Below are 13,519 nucleotides of genomic sequence, written 5' to 3'. Positions count from 1 at the left end.
TAATCACATGCAAGTTCAAAAACTCCTGATTTTTTCATTTTGACAAACTACAATCTATTGACAATGTCTTATTCGACATGCTAATTTATTTTACTCGAATTTTTGTTAATATTTAAAAGAAAATGTGAGTATCAATATCACAATTATAATGTCAATAAAAATTAAAAAGAATATCATTAGCAAATAAACAAAAAAAATCTAAAATAACAGAGACAAAATTGAATTTAAATTTTTTATGGTCAGAAATAATTATTTATTCTAAAAAAATTATACGGTCATTTAATTAGCTTTATATATTTAAGTAATATTTTTAATAATAATTTAAAATTAATTATTTATATATCATTAAAAAATAAATAAATTTTATAGTATTTTTATTATAGTGTTTAAATTGTCTAACTTCTCTTTTAAAATATAAAATAATATATTTAAAATAAATAATACATTATATAAAATTTATTAAATATTATTTATTTATTTTTTTAATAACTTAGATACAAAATAATAGACACCGTACATTTAAAAAATATATATGTAGCAAGTAAAAATTGAATTCTTGTAATGGTGGCAAAAGTGCAATGTTTTGCAATTCACACCGAGTTAATCAACGGTTGATACAACACACGTGGCATGACTAATGAGACTGAGAGTAAGAAACAGTATGTGAAACGGACACGTGTCAGAACGTGAGCCAATGCTGATAAAATATCCCTCCCACAAAAAAATCTTGGAAACCGTTTCCTTCTATCATGAAGTCCAAAAAAGAAGAAAAACGAAACCGAATAACAGAAACTAACAAACAACACTCACGCCATGGCCACCAGAGCTCTTCTTTCTTCTTTCTCCCCACCTCCTTCTTCTTCACCCTCTTCTTCCACTTCACTTTCTCGAAGATTCCCATTCAAGCACGCAACCGCAACAACTACTTCATTGCTGTTGTTTGTGTCGCATGCAGGCCGGAGGTGCTCTGTGTTTAGGGTTTCCGGCGGGAGGGACGGTGGCGGGAAGGTGTGGGCCGATGTGAGGTCGGAGAAGCAGCATCACGTGACTGAGCCTAGCAGGTTCGAGGATGAGGATGATGATGACGTTGTGTCGGCACGTGACTTGGATAATGTTGTGGGAGTAGGAGTAGAAGGAGCAGCTTGGTGGCACGTGTTCCCAAAGAGATGGGTCATTGTCATTCTTTGCTTCTCTGCCTTCCTTCTCTGTAACATGGATAGAGTATGCTCCTTCTTTACCTTCTATCATTTAACTTGAATTTCCAATTTCCAAGTTAGTAGAACCTCTAGAATATGCTTAGGAGTGTCCAGGTATGTCTTGATTTTATGTTGATTTAGTTTGTTATTAAGTTGATTTTTTCGTTATGATTTGGTTGTATTCTTTAGCTATAAATAGGTACTTCTAACAGAACCTATGTTAATTATGTGATTCATCAGTTGAAGGGCATCAATTATATTTGATTATCCAAATAAAATGCTGGGGTTGGTTTGTTGTCTTAGTGATAGACCTTTAATCACTCAATTCACACTGAAAAATGTTTATTTGGGATACTCAGTCTAACGCATATTCTGCCAATGATATGACCCTGTATAAGTGTTTTACCTCTTTGAAACAGCATATCATCTCCTATTATCTATGTATGAATAGATGTTATATACGTCTTGGTTTTATTTTTAAAGATGTTTCCTACAGGGTTTACTGCATCTAACTATAGTTATCTTGGGTATAGAAAATATTATGGATTAAACAGAAAGAAGAATTGATTAGTATAACACTTTCACTATAGCTGGCATTGAAGTGTTTAATGCTTAGGAACTTCCATCTGTTTCTTATTCAGGTAAATATGAGCATTGCCATTCTTCCAATGTCAGCTGAGTACAATTGGAGTCCCAGCACTGTCGGCTTGATACAATCCTCTTTCTTTTGGGGATACCTCCTCACTCAGGTGGATCTGATTTCACCTTGAAAAGCCTAAGTTTGATTAAAAACTTGTTTCACAGTTGACAATTTCGTACTTAAAGCCGCGCCTCTAAATCATAGATAGACATTTCTCGCAGATTGCTGGTGGAATATGGGCAGACACAGTAGGGGGAAAGCAGGTGTTAGGATTCGGCGTGGTTTGGTGGTCTGTCGCAACAGTCCTGACTCCTATTGCTGCTAAACTTGGGTTGCCTTTCCTACTTGTTGCTCGTGCATTCATGGGGATCGGTGAGGTGAGGAAAAACTATAGTTTCTAGTTTGTTGGGAAAATAAAGGATTATGAAGAAAAATTGAACTGTTTATTTTGTTGTAATGAAAATTGTCTCTGATTTTAGTAATGCATTGATTTATCTGATTAGTGATAACATAGTAGGATGATCCTTTTTTTTGCATAAGGAGCTTACTTCTTTTGACCCTTCCTAGGGTGTTGCTATGCCAGCCATGAATAATATCCTGTCAAAATGGGTTCCTGTGGCAGAGAGAAGCAGGTCACTGGCACTGGTCTACAGCGGCATGTACCTTGGATCGGTCACAGGGTTGGCCTTTTCACCCTTTTTGATTCATCAGTTTGGTTGGCCATCGGTGTTTTACTCCTTTGGATCTCTTGGGACAGTTTGGTTTTCTGTGTGGCTTAGTAAGGTAAAATTTGCTCATATGAATTTGTTCCCTTGTATATAGTGATATAGATGCTTCCCTGCTGAACATGGAGATATTCATATACAAACATTTTCTTAATATTATTACTAGCTTTTTTTTTTTCCCTTGATGATGCTTTACTAATGCCACCAAGGGTATGTTTGGTTGGGGAATAAGAATAAGGTGACAATTTTTCATGGATGAATTTTATTGTAATTTCACATAGAACTCCTCCATAAAATTTCCACCCGTTTTTTACATCCCAACCAAAAAATCCTGAATTTCGTGTCTCAGTTGCATTTTCACATTTTTCATATGCTTATCATGGGAGCTGCTGTTGTAGGCATATAGTTCACCTCTTGACGACCCTGAACTGCGTCCTGAAGAAAAGAAGTTGATAACTACTAATAGTGTTTCAAAGGAACCTATTAAAATGATACCTTGGGGATTAATTTTGTCGAAACCACCTGTGTGGGCACTAATCGTATCCCATTTCTGCCATAACTGGGGAACTTTTATTCTTCTTACTTGGATGCCAACATACTATAACCAAGTAAGCTTCTATTTCTTTCGGCATACTACATAGTACATACTTGCGAAATGTGTACAGCTACATCCATGTCCAATATCCTTTTTCTCTGTTTTTACATTTCCATGTAAAATTTTTTATTCAGTCTCACAGAATATAATGTACGAGCATGGTTGTTGATAGTTGACATTTTAGCATCATACTTAGTAAATTTGTCAAGCATTGGCACTTGGCATGCATTCAAGTTACTATTGTATGTTAATACTTTGACATATAAAAGATTTTTGATTTGTAACTTCCTCATAACCTGGAAAAAACACGTGACACAATTTGAAGTTGACATGCTAATTTCCAACACAATCCTAGGTCTTGAAGTTCAATCTTACAGAATCAGGGCTATTTTGTGTTTTGCCATGGCTTACAATGGCGGTATCTGCAAATGTCGGTGGTTGGATTGCAGACACTCTTGTGAGTAAGGGTTTGTCGGTTACAAGGGTCCGCAAGGTATGTCTCTTCAATCAATTGTTTTTCCTTATCAGTTCTTATAGTTTTGTATGTGAGTTCATCAGAAATTTCGAAGCGTATTTGGAACCTATCTCCTGTTATCTATCCTTCAATTCAAGTAATAAAACTAATGAAAGAAAATCAATCTCTAGTTTTGTCTCTGAACTACCTTGAGATATTTAAGTAGATTCTTCATTCTTATACTTTTCTTCTTTTTCTAAATAAGTTAGAACAAAATAATATTCTTTTTTTTTTTTTTACATTAGTTTTTATCTGAGATTGTTCAAGAATGATAATTAATGTTTTTGCTTTAATTCGTTCTGTCTTATAAACTATAACCCACATTATATGTTACAATTTGATCTTTCTAATTTTTGAAGAACAAAGTTTCAAATCATTTCTTTTTTTTTTCTTTTTACATTTGGTGAAGGGATACCTTTCCCTTCTCTGTCCTTAACAATACCTTCCCATTCACTGTATATTTCAATGTTTTTATTTGCAGATAATGCAAACGGTTGGATTTCTAGGCCCTGCTTTCTTCTTAACACAACTGAGCCATGTTAATTCTCCTGTGATGGCCGTTTTGTGCATGACTTGCAGTCAGGTTTGCTTCTTGTTTCTATTTAATCCTGCATGGGATCTATTTTGTGTTTACGTATGTCCTGTCCTCTTTAATATTTCTGGAGAAAGAGTCACTACTAAAGAAGTTTCTTAAATTTGACTATATTATCATATTGTTGTTAGTTCATAACTTTATGATGTGTAAATTTGATTGGCAAAGTTGAGTTTCTAGACAACAGCTAGTAACTTACCATATGAGCATAGCTAGAAAATTTTCCCCCGTTCTGCTAATTTTGTTTTAGATAATTAGAAATTACTTGTTCATTCATTGAGGTTACTTAACTTGTTTTGTATTATTCCTTAATAGGGAACTGATGCATTCTCTCAGTCTGGTTTGTATTCAAACCATCAAGATATAGCCCCTCGATATTCAGTAAGTGTTTTCGTTATGGTGAAGACTCACATGCAGTTGTCTTCATGTGAAATTGATAGTTGAGAACCAGTAGATGATTTGATATGTTTGACTGAATTATCATCTAACTGTTCTTAGTTATCAACTTCTCATGAAGACAACTACATGTGAGTTTCTACTTTTTGTTATACCTAGATTTTTCAGCCGAAAATTGATGTTTGATGTGATGCATAAGAGTGTTAGAGTTATCCATTTTTGGTTTTTTTTTTTTTTTTTGTTTTCTGTCGTTAATTCATGGCCATCTCTAATCATATCCTCACCATTTGGTTAAATTGTTACATCATTTAGGAACTGATGGTTTCTAAATTAATTTCGTAATGTGCTCCTTAGGGGATACTGCTTGGTCTGTCTAATACTGCTGGCGTATTGGCGGGTGTACTTGGAACAGCAGCAACAGGTTACATTCTACAGCATGGTAAGTACTTTTTTGCCTTTCCTTCTTGGTTACTGAATAATGACCGTTAGTTTGTGTAGTGCACAATCTGGAGAGTATCGGTGAAACTATTGGTATTGGTACTTGTAATTTAACAGGAACTTGGTGATGTGTTGATCATGTATTTATTAACTAGTAGTTTCATGTTCGAGAGCACTGCCCCTTTTGGGATATCCAATACTCTTGAAAAGCATTGCTTCCAAAGTGGGATACACGTGGTTCTACCAAAAAAAAAAATCAAACGATGATTCGAGCACATTTGACTGCATTCAATTGAAGTTCTTAGTCACTTTGGTTGATTCAGAAATTAAGCAAGCTACTATAAAGTTTGAATGCCATCAATACTTGATGTAAGTCTGATCTTCTGGGTGAGAATCTAATGGTGCCTTTCTATTTGATTTGTTTTCAGGTTCCTGGGATGATGTTTTCAAGGTTTCAGTTGGGCTCTATTTGGTTGGAACCGTGGTGTGGAACCTTTTTTCAACCGGCGAAAAGATCTTGGAATAACTAGAAAGCAGTTATTACAGACTATCGGTTATCGTCACACCTTATGCATAGATGAATCCTGCCCACGGAACAGGAAGGTCTATGAGAAGAAAATTAAAGGAGGTTAAATCAGGAAGCAATGCATTCTTTTGGTGCCTGACAAAATGGTAAATTTTGAAGATAGAGCATTGAAGATAGCTTATTCCTTGAAAGGTGAATTATCAAAATTTAATTCCCTGATGTTTTTTCATCATGGGAGAAGTTCCTTATTTTTTCCCCATCTTTTGGTGGGAAATTCATATTACTATATTAGCCACTTGATTTAACATCATACATGTAAATATAATTTCTATGCCATCACACCAATTTTGTGAAATTAATAGGGAAAAAAATGTGATTCAAATTCATGATGTATTATTCAATACTCACAATTCAGCAAGCTTCTTTTGTCTCCTTTGCAATTTCCTATCTACCTTTTGTACTTGAATCTTTTAGGCAAAGTAGGCAGCGAGTATTACCAACTGATATCTTCTTTCTTTTCTTGTTGGGAACTGATTGATATATGGTTGGTTTTCTTTAGATGACTCTCTATGTTTGAATCTTGACATTTGTCCACCACCTTTCTGATTCCAAATTTACTTCATATTCAGTAGAGAAATTTCTGTTTTCATTTGAAAATTTAATATGATATTATCTTGTGTTTATTTTTATATGACTGCCATGTTTATTTTTCACTATTTGTGCATATTTTTTTTGCATATTTTTTATTTTTAGTATTAAAAATGATCAATAAAAAATAAGAGAAGATAAAAAAAATATTTTTTATACTAAAAAGAAAGCATGCAAAAAATACAAAAAAAATGGTAAAACTTCTAAATTATTACATGATAATAAGATGATATGAAATGTTCATGAGAAGATATATCATAGAGATTGGATATGATTACTTCTATATTGATAATACTAATTATGCCTACTAATTAACTGAACTAGCCCAATCATGTTTATACATGAATGTATTTCAATAATTAAACAAGTAACATCATTAAATCGTATAATTGTATTTATTGATGAACAATATGAATATGAAGAGAAGCCATATCTTCTGATATGGAAAACCAAATAAAACATAAACATCACAAAATGATACTTAGTTGACCCACCCGCCATCCATATGTTAATGACCCAACAAAAGCAATAAATAATACATGAAATTACAATATTAAATTGACATATACACCCTTACAAGTATCATTAAACGACAACATTACCCTTTGTTCTGTATACTCCCATTGTATATGCAATGATCAACAGTTCAACGCACCTAACCTCTATGCATACGTGGCATTCTCTGGTAGAAGCTGACGTGGCTGTAAGTAAACACGGAGCCCATTCTTCATGAACAGCGTAAGCGACATCTTCTGCTCCACCTTGTGACCGGGAACCGGCAATACCCGGTACCTCAAAAGCACAGCCGCAGCCACAGACTTCATCTGAAGGTAAGCCAAGTCCTTGCCCAAGCAGGTTCTCGGTCCAGCGTTAAAAGCAACGAACTTAAACCCATCTTTTGGCTGTTCGAATCGAACCCGGTTCTCCCGAACCGAAATCCAACGCTCCGGTTTAAATTCCATGCAATCCTCACCCCAGACACTCTTCATTCTCCCAACAGAGTAAATCGAATAAGTAACCGTCGAACCCTTCGGAACGAAGGTGCCATCTGGCAAAACGTCGTCGTTTAATGCGTATTTAAAATCCTCGGGAACTGAAGGGTATAAACGCAGCGTTTCAGAGAGTGCGGCTTTGAGGTAAACGAGCTTCTCCGCCTCCTCGAAGTCGATAGCATTCTCCGTCCAGAGGCAGCGATCCGAGCCGCGGGAGGCGGAGAGGACCTCCGTGAGCTCGCGGAGGATGCGATCCTCGACGGCGGGGTGGGAGGAGACGAGGTGGAAGAACCAGGAGAGGGCGACGGAGGAGGTGTCCCTGCCGGCGAGGACGAAGTTGAGGGCGATGCGTTGGAGTGCGGCGGCGGAGAAGGGGTTGCCATCGCCGTCACGCTTGTTGGTGAAGCGGGAGATTAGGTCGTCGGAGGATGACTTGTCGCGATTGGAGACGACGACGTTCATGTAATCGTCAACGACCTATGCATGGAAGATGGAACAGTGAAACATTCATGCATATTGATTTTTCATAATAATAATAATAAAAAAAAAGTTGACTTGGCTGACCTTCAAACTGTCCATGAGCCTCTTTTCGGAACCAATGCATAGAAGCTTCTTGAACCTCCACAAGATCCCAGGGTAATACAAAAGCCTATGCAACGTAGCTTCAGTTGCAGAATCAAAGGCATTGCAGAAAGGGTTTTCAGGCAAATCCGGTGACAGAGTTTCTGGGTCCTTCCCAAACGTGAGTCCACAAATGTTATCAAAAGTCAACCTGAGAAGAAGGTCCTGAAGGTCCACCGCTACACCCTCCTTTGCTGCTTTATCCAAGATGCACCACAACCGGTTCTTGATTGTACGGTTCACCCATCGGCTCATGGCATGCTTTAGGGTTCGCGTCGTGAACTCCAAAGCCGCCGTCTTTCGCTGAATCAGCCACGTGGCACCGTCACTGTTGAAGATCCCTTGGCCCAAGAGATCATGGAATGCTGTTTGCCAGTTGGGCCCTTTCGGGTAATTATCAAATCGGACTTTGAGGACGTGCTCGATGTTCTTGGGATTGGACGTGACTGTGTAAAACCCTTGCTTGCGTGCCAAGAAAGGAAAAGGCAGGATACAAGTCTGGTATGTGGCCGAACCAGAAACTTTGATTCGGCCTATTAAGTTTAGGGTAATCCAATCATGAACCCGATTTCGATTCATGAAAAGGATTGGAAGGCTTCCAAGGAAAGGATACACTCTCGGACCGGTTAGGGTTCGAGAGAAAAGGTGGAACCAAAGTAAATATGCGAATAACAAAGCAATAAGAGTATAGAGTAGAGGAAGTGTCTCAATTTCAATCATGGTGATGGTAGCTAATACACCTTAAGTAATATTGTTGATGATATATAAAGATTATGTTACGATATGGTGTTGGAAGGAAATAAAAGGGTGAGATTGATGAATTTATAGGGGCGACATGCATGAGAGGAGTTTAGGAAGGGTTGTTAGGAATAATTAAAGGAGTACTGTGTGGTGTTACGTGTTAGGTTGTCAGAGTCTCAAGAAAACTTGCAAGTGTAACTATATATACCATCCATGCATGTACGCATTATTTTTCCTTTCATCTTTCGGTATATGGGATATTCTGATTTTAATAATTAATTTAAAATTAATGAATTTTTTAAGTTGTTTATATTGTTTAATCTTTGTGTTCTTGTCTTATATTTTCTCTTATACTTTCTCTTTAAAAAAAATATGGTAGGCATGAAAAAATAAATCAAGTATGACGTATGAAATTGACGTATGTTGACAAGTATTTTCAGTGTCAACAATAGAGCTCCACCAATAATTAATTAAACTTCTTATCACTACAAAAAATACATACATTGAATATTTATGAGATTTTGTGTTAGAATTTGTTATGTCAAATAGTTACCAATGGATTAATTTTTTTGACAATAAATTTGTGGGTAATACTTAGCGAAAAATAGAAGAGAATAAGCGCGAACTTTAACTTCAGATTTATTGTCAGTAAAATTTAATCGTAAGTCATTTTAGTTAAATGTTGCTTTTTGATGACACACAAGAAGTTATGTCGGTAAATTCTACGGTAGACATCCCTAAAATAGAGAGCACGAACATTCTCCTCCTTCATTTCGAAAAGCCTCTCTCTTTAAACTCTTCTTCTTCATTTTTCTCTCTACCTGTTTCTATCACCGCCACTTCATCTCCCTCTATCACCGTTAGGTTTCATGCATCTACCTCATATATAAATTATAATTTAAAATTTATTTACATGTTAATTTTGGAATTTGAGATTTAATTATTATATGCTAATTTAGAGTTTAAGATTAACTTAACATAGGATTTGCGTTTTGGTTATCATATGATAATTTAGTATTCATATTTATTATTAGTTATTATAAAATAAAATTTGTGTTAATTATTCTGGTTATTAAAATTGGTTTGATGATGAAAGAATTAAAATAAATTATATGATTTAGTGTTTGTTTATTTTATAAAGTTAGATTACTTTGAATATCTATTAAATGTACTGTGCATTTGAGTTGATTAGTAAAAACGATTGAAGTCTCTTGGTGGGTGTATTAGGATTTCAATCTTTGTATGTTGGTTTAGATAAATATTTGGTTTGGATGGAACCGTTGAAGGGTGAAAAAATCTGAATTTTAGCGGAGACTCTTGTCAAAATTTTTATAAGATTTTGAGTAAAATTAAAAAATAAAAATTATATTTTGGAAAGTCTTAGAATTATGTTTAAGGTTGATAGATATTTGTATTAATTGTAACATTAATTGGTTCTTCTTTAAAATTCTTATTTTAAGTGTTTTGGGTTATTTGTTATAATTATTTGTTATTCATATATACCTTTTCTTATATTTGTTATAATTATTTGTTATTTCTTGAGTTTCTTCTAATATTATTATTTATTAGTGTTTGTTATGTTATTAATATGTTTACTTTATTGAGTGTATTATTATGTTTAGAATTGGTGAATTTAATTGTGTTTTGATTAGTGTAAGTAATATATTCGCTGTGTAGACATGATTACAGGTAGCAGAGGTAGGTCGAGTGGGTCACGTGGTCGTGGTAGAGAGCGGGCTTCCACCAAATCCCCAATGACTGCGCAGTCATCGCCCTCTACCCTGACTATTCCGTCGACCCATGTGACGTCACAAGCGGGTCCAGCAAACCAGCAATTCATCATGGTCCTAAACTCGAACTATGTGTCTTCTTCTGCTACACCTCCACAGATCCAGCGACGACAGAGCCCGTGGTGGGTGATTCCTTAGTGCCCCCAGCAAGATGCCCTTCCACCACTGTCCGTCATTCGATTGAGAATTTGGCCTAATGGCATGCAGGCGTGAGTACATACAATTTTTTAATCTTACGTTTGTTAATTTTAAGTTTTTGTGTTTCTATGTGTTTGTTATTGTTAGTTTTTTTTTCTCTGCTATATTTGCACCAAACTCCAATGCTTGCACACAGGAGATCTCCGACGTCATTAAGTCGATATACGACTACCCGTAGCCAACCTACACGCAAATTCTGACTAGGATCAGAGATCGATAGTTTCAGAAATGGGCGGTAAGAACCCAATAATGTTGAATTAATTAACTGTATTTCATTCTGACTAACTAATGCTGATGAATCACTTTGTGAAGTTAAAATTCATATGGGATTCAGAGCACAATCTCATGACCAGGAAGATCTACGACCACTAGGCAGCTAAACGTTTTCATCCGCAGATGATGAGCGACGTTGTAATGGGCGCAACCATCTAACATCGTGGATCCGTCCAGCCATCAAGAAGGACCTGGAGCCCTATTTTACTCATGATGATAAGGGGTTCAAGCATCACCATTTGACGAACGTCGCTAACAGGGTTTCGCCTAGGTTGTCAAAGTATACGGGTGGGTCGCCAACCTTCATGAAGACGAAGAGTAGACTGGTAAGAATTTTGTCATTGTTTAATATTTTAGTAGTTACTTTAACTAGTTGTTTAATTTTTTATTTATTTATTGGTTAATATATTTATTTGTAGTCTAAGTCGAGATCGTGAGGCAACGCTGGCAGATACTTTCAACTATACTCATTCTTTGAAGGCCAACAAGGAGAGATTTGCTCACAAACAGCGGCAGCCCATTATATGAGTTTAAATTAACTCTATGTTTCAAATTTATATATTTGCTTGGTTTCAAGACTATTATTTAACTATTATCCTAATTACGACATGTGTGACACATAAGAATTACAAGTAGAGGTTGGAGGCCGTGACCTAAGAAGCTCAGCCACCTAGTGGGAACGATGAAGCCGGCTCTAAGACCTCAGTGGTAGATCCTAACAGGATTTGGCGTGAGACCACCTCTGAGCCTCACAAGAATCGTCATTTCGGGTTGGGGTCGTTTTTCGCCAGTGGCCTTCACTCCTCCGTGTTGGTGGCTTCCTTTGTCTGTACCTCTACCTCTGCCACCAACCCTTTCAATTCCCAGGAAGTTGTCGACTTGAAGGAGGAGGTGCAGAAGTTGATATAGGAGCTTCACTAGCAAGTGGAGCACTCTGAGCAGAGATACAACGACCTTCTTGCACGCGTGGGAGGAAGCATTGCCATTATCTCGGAATTAAAGTTGGAGTAGCTAGATCAGTTGCGAGAGCAGATGGAGGCGTACAACTAGCAGATGTGCGCTGGAGGCAGCGGCAACACTGCTGGTGGGGCACCGACGTCAGCATATACTCCACCGCCTCAGCAGGGGGACCACAAGGACGACGACGATTACGGAGATTTGTAGGAATTTCATTTTCTTGTTTTTCTAATTCATTGTATTCTACTTCTGTAACATTTTATTGTATTCAGACCATTTTTTTTAAATAAAATAATTTGTTAATTTTTTGCTACTTTTGGATTTCTGCTAACAATTTTGTTACTAAGAGTTTTAATTTGACTACTAATTGTGGCTTAACTGTGCCAAAAAAATTAAAAATATTATCGTATGATTTACTGTCGGATATATCCGACGGTAACTTGTCGCCTAAGCACGAGAAATGGCGCCAAAGTTACCATGGGATTAATTTGATGGTAATCATCAACTCAATCTCGACAAATCCATTGAAAATACGGACAGAACATTCGCCGGTAATTAGTCAACTAGGACAACAATAAATTCGACAGTAACTTTATTATCAGCGGATTTAATATTTGATGAATCCGACAGTAAATCCGACGATACTCAGCGTTTTTCTTGTAGTGCAAGTATAACAATTGACCATTAAAAATATGAGTGTACATTTAATCTTAGTGATATTAAAAATGAATTCTGTAGTGAGTTAATTATGTAAACTTTTTTAAGTAAAAACATTAAATACTAGTGCATCTATAAAACTAAAGAACTTATTATATAGACATATAATATTATATTTTTTTTAAAACTAAATAATAATTTGTTTTAAATTTAATTTGTTTATATTTATTTGATTAAACATAAATTTGATAAGTCACCAAAAAATATGGAGTCACAAAAAAAAAACATAAATTAATTTGATAGTATTTATTGAAATCACAACAATAAAAACGTGACAATCAGAGACTATAAAATATATGTTGTATATGTACAATTACATACAGTACACCTCTGAATCATTCATTTATGTAAAACATTATATATTAATAAAAGTATACAAAAATTAAGTGACATGGAATGACAATGCAATAATCATTTTTGGTGTGGCAATATGTTACTATAATTATTCAAGCCATCCAATATATATATAAAAGAAATTCACAAGTGCACAAACATGGCTACTTTGGTAAATATGCTTGCCAACCTTTTTTTGTTCTTTCTTTCATTGGTGTATTAGTAGCTGGCAAATATAGTGTAGAGTGCAAGAGAAGAGTAGTTAGAAACGGTTTATCCAAAATGAGAAATTGAGTTTGTTTCAAAATTTGGGAAAATATAACCAGTAATAGAAAAAAAAAATCTATGTACCAACCCATATACTATTATATGGACTTGTCAACCTGAGAGAAAAACATGTGCAAACCACTAAATAAAAAATAACATAAGAAACTTACCGTATATGGTCTTTTTCTATGGCAAACTACATGCACCAACCCATGATGTTCCTTTCTCAGCCCTTTTCTTCTGGAAGATAACTAATTAATTCGAAATACAAACTAAAATACTATGTCCACGAATAGAGTTGTACTGTAGAAATTTATGTAAAGAAATTGTATAGAAAATATTATGCGTCATAAAATTATT

General features: G+C 35.5%; 2 protein-coding genes across 2 annotated transcripts; one reads left to right on the top strand and one right to left on the bottom strand.

The window, feature by feature from the left end:
• Positions 1–688: 688 nt before the first annotated feature.
• Positions 689–6,040, top strand: LOC112792066 (sodium-dependent phosphate transport protein 1, chloroplastic). Its single transcript, XM_025835153.2, has 10 exons — positions 689–1,221; positions 1,838–1,945; positions 2,058–2,213; positions 2,404–2,619; positions 2,960–3,169; positions 3,512–3,649; positions 4,152–4,253; positions 4,578–4,643; positions 5,013–5,097; positions 5,525–6,040. Exons 1-10 carry the CDS (start codon positions 814–816, stop codon positions 5,620–5,622), a joined length of 1,587 nt encoding a protein of 528 aa, XP_025690938.1. The 5' UTR covers positions 689–813; the 3' UTR covers positions 5,623–6,040.
• A 603-nt stretch (positions 6,041–6,643) lies between these two features.
• On the bottom strand, positions 6,644–8,676 carry LOC112792057 (cytochrome P450 86A1). The gene is made up of 2 exons (XM_025835144.3): positions 7,827–8,676; positions 6,644–7,739 (listed from the first exon to the last, which is right to left on the bottom strand). The coding sequence occupies exons 1-2, from the start codon at positions 8,601–8,603 to the stop codon at positions 6,933–6,935; spliced, it is 1,584 nt and encodes a 527-aa protein (XP_025690929.1). The 5' UTR covers positions 8,604–8,676; the 3' UTR covers positions 6,644–6,932.
• Between the last annotated feature and the right edge of the window lie 4,843 nt (positions 8,677–13,519).

Source organism: Arachis hypogaea, chromosome 1 (assembly GCF_003086295.3).
Source record: "Arachis hypogaea cultivar Tifrunner chromosome 1, arahy.Tifrunner.gnm2.J5K5, whole genome shotgun sequence".
Lineage (NCBI taxonomy): Eukaryota > Viridiplantae > Streptophyta > Magnoliopsida > Fabales > Fabaceae > Arachis > Arachis hypogaea.
This window is presented reverse-complemented; position numbering and strand designations above follow the sequence as displayed.

Excerpts from the sequence above, each read along its gene's own strand:
- LOC112792066 (XM_025835153.2), top strand. The coding sequence starts at position 814 with ATGGCCACCAGAGCTCTTCTTTCTTCTTTCTCCCCACCTCCTTCTTCT. Across the intron at positions 2,620-2,959 it reads TTTCTGTGTGGCTTAGTAAG|GCATATAGTTCACCTCTTGA; the intron begins GTAAAATTTGCT and ends CTGCTGTTGTAG. Across the intron at positions 3,650-4,151 it reads CGGTTACAAGGGTCCGCAAG|ATAATGCAAACGGTTGGATT; the intron begins GTATGTCTCTTC and ends TTTTATTTGCAG.
- LOC112792057 (XM_025835144.3), bottom strand. The coding sequence starts at position 8,603 with ATGATTGAAATTGAGACACTTCCTCTACTCTATACTCTTATTGCTTTG. Across the intron at positions 7,740-7,826 it reads GGCTCATGGACAGTTTGAAG|GTCGTTGACGATTACATGAA; the intron begins GTCAGCCAAGTC and ends TTCCATGCATAG.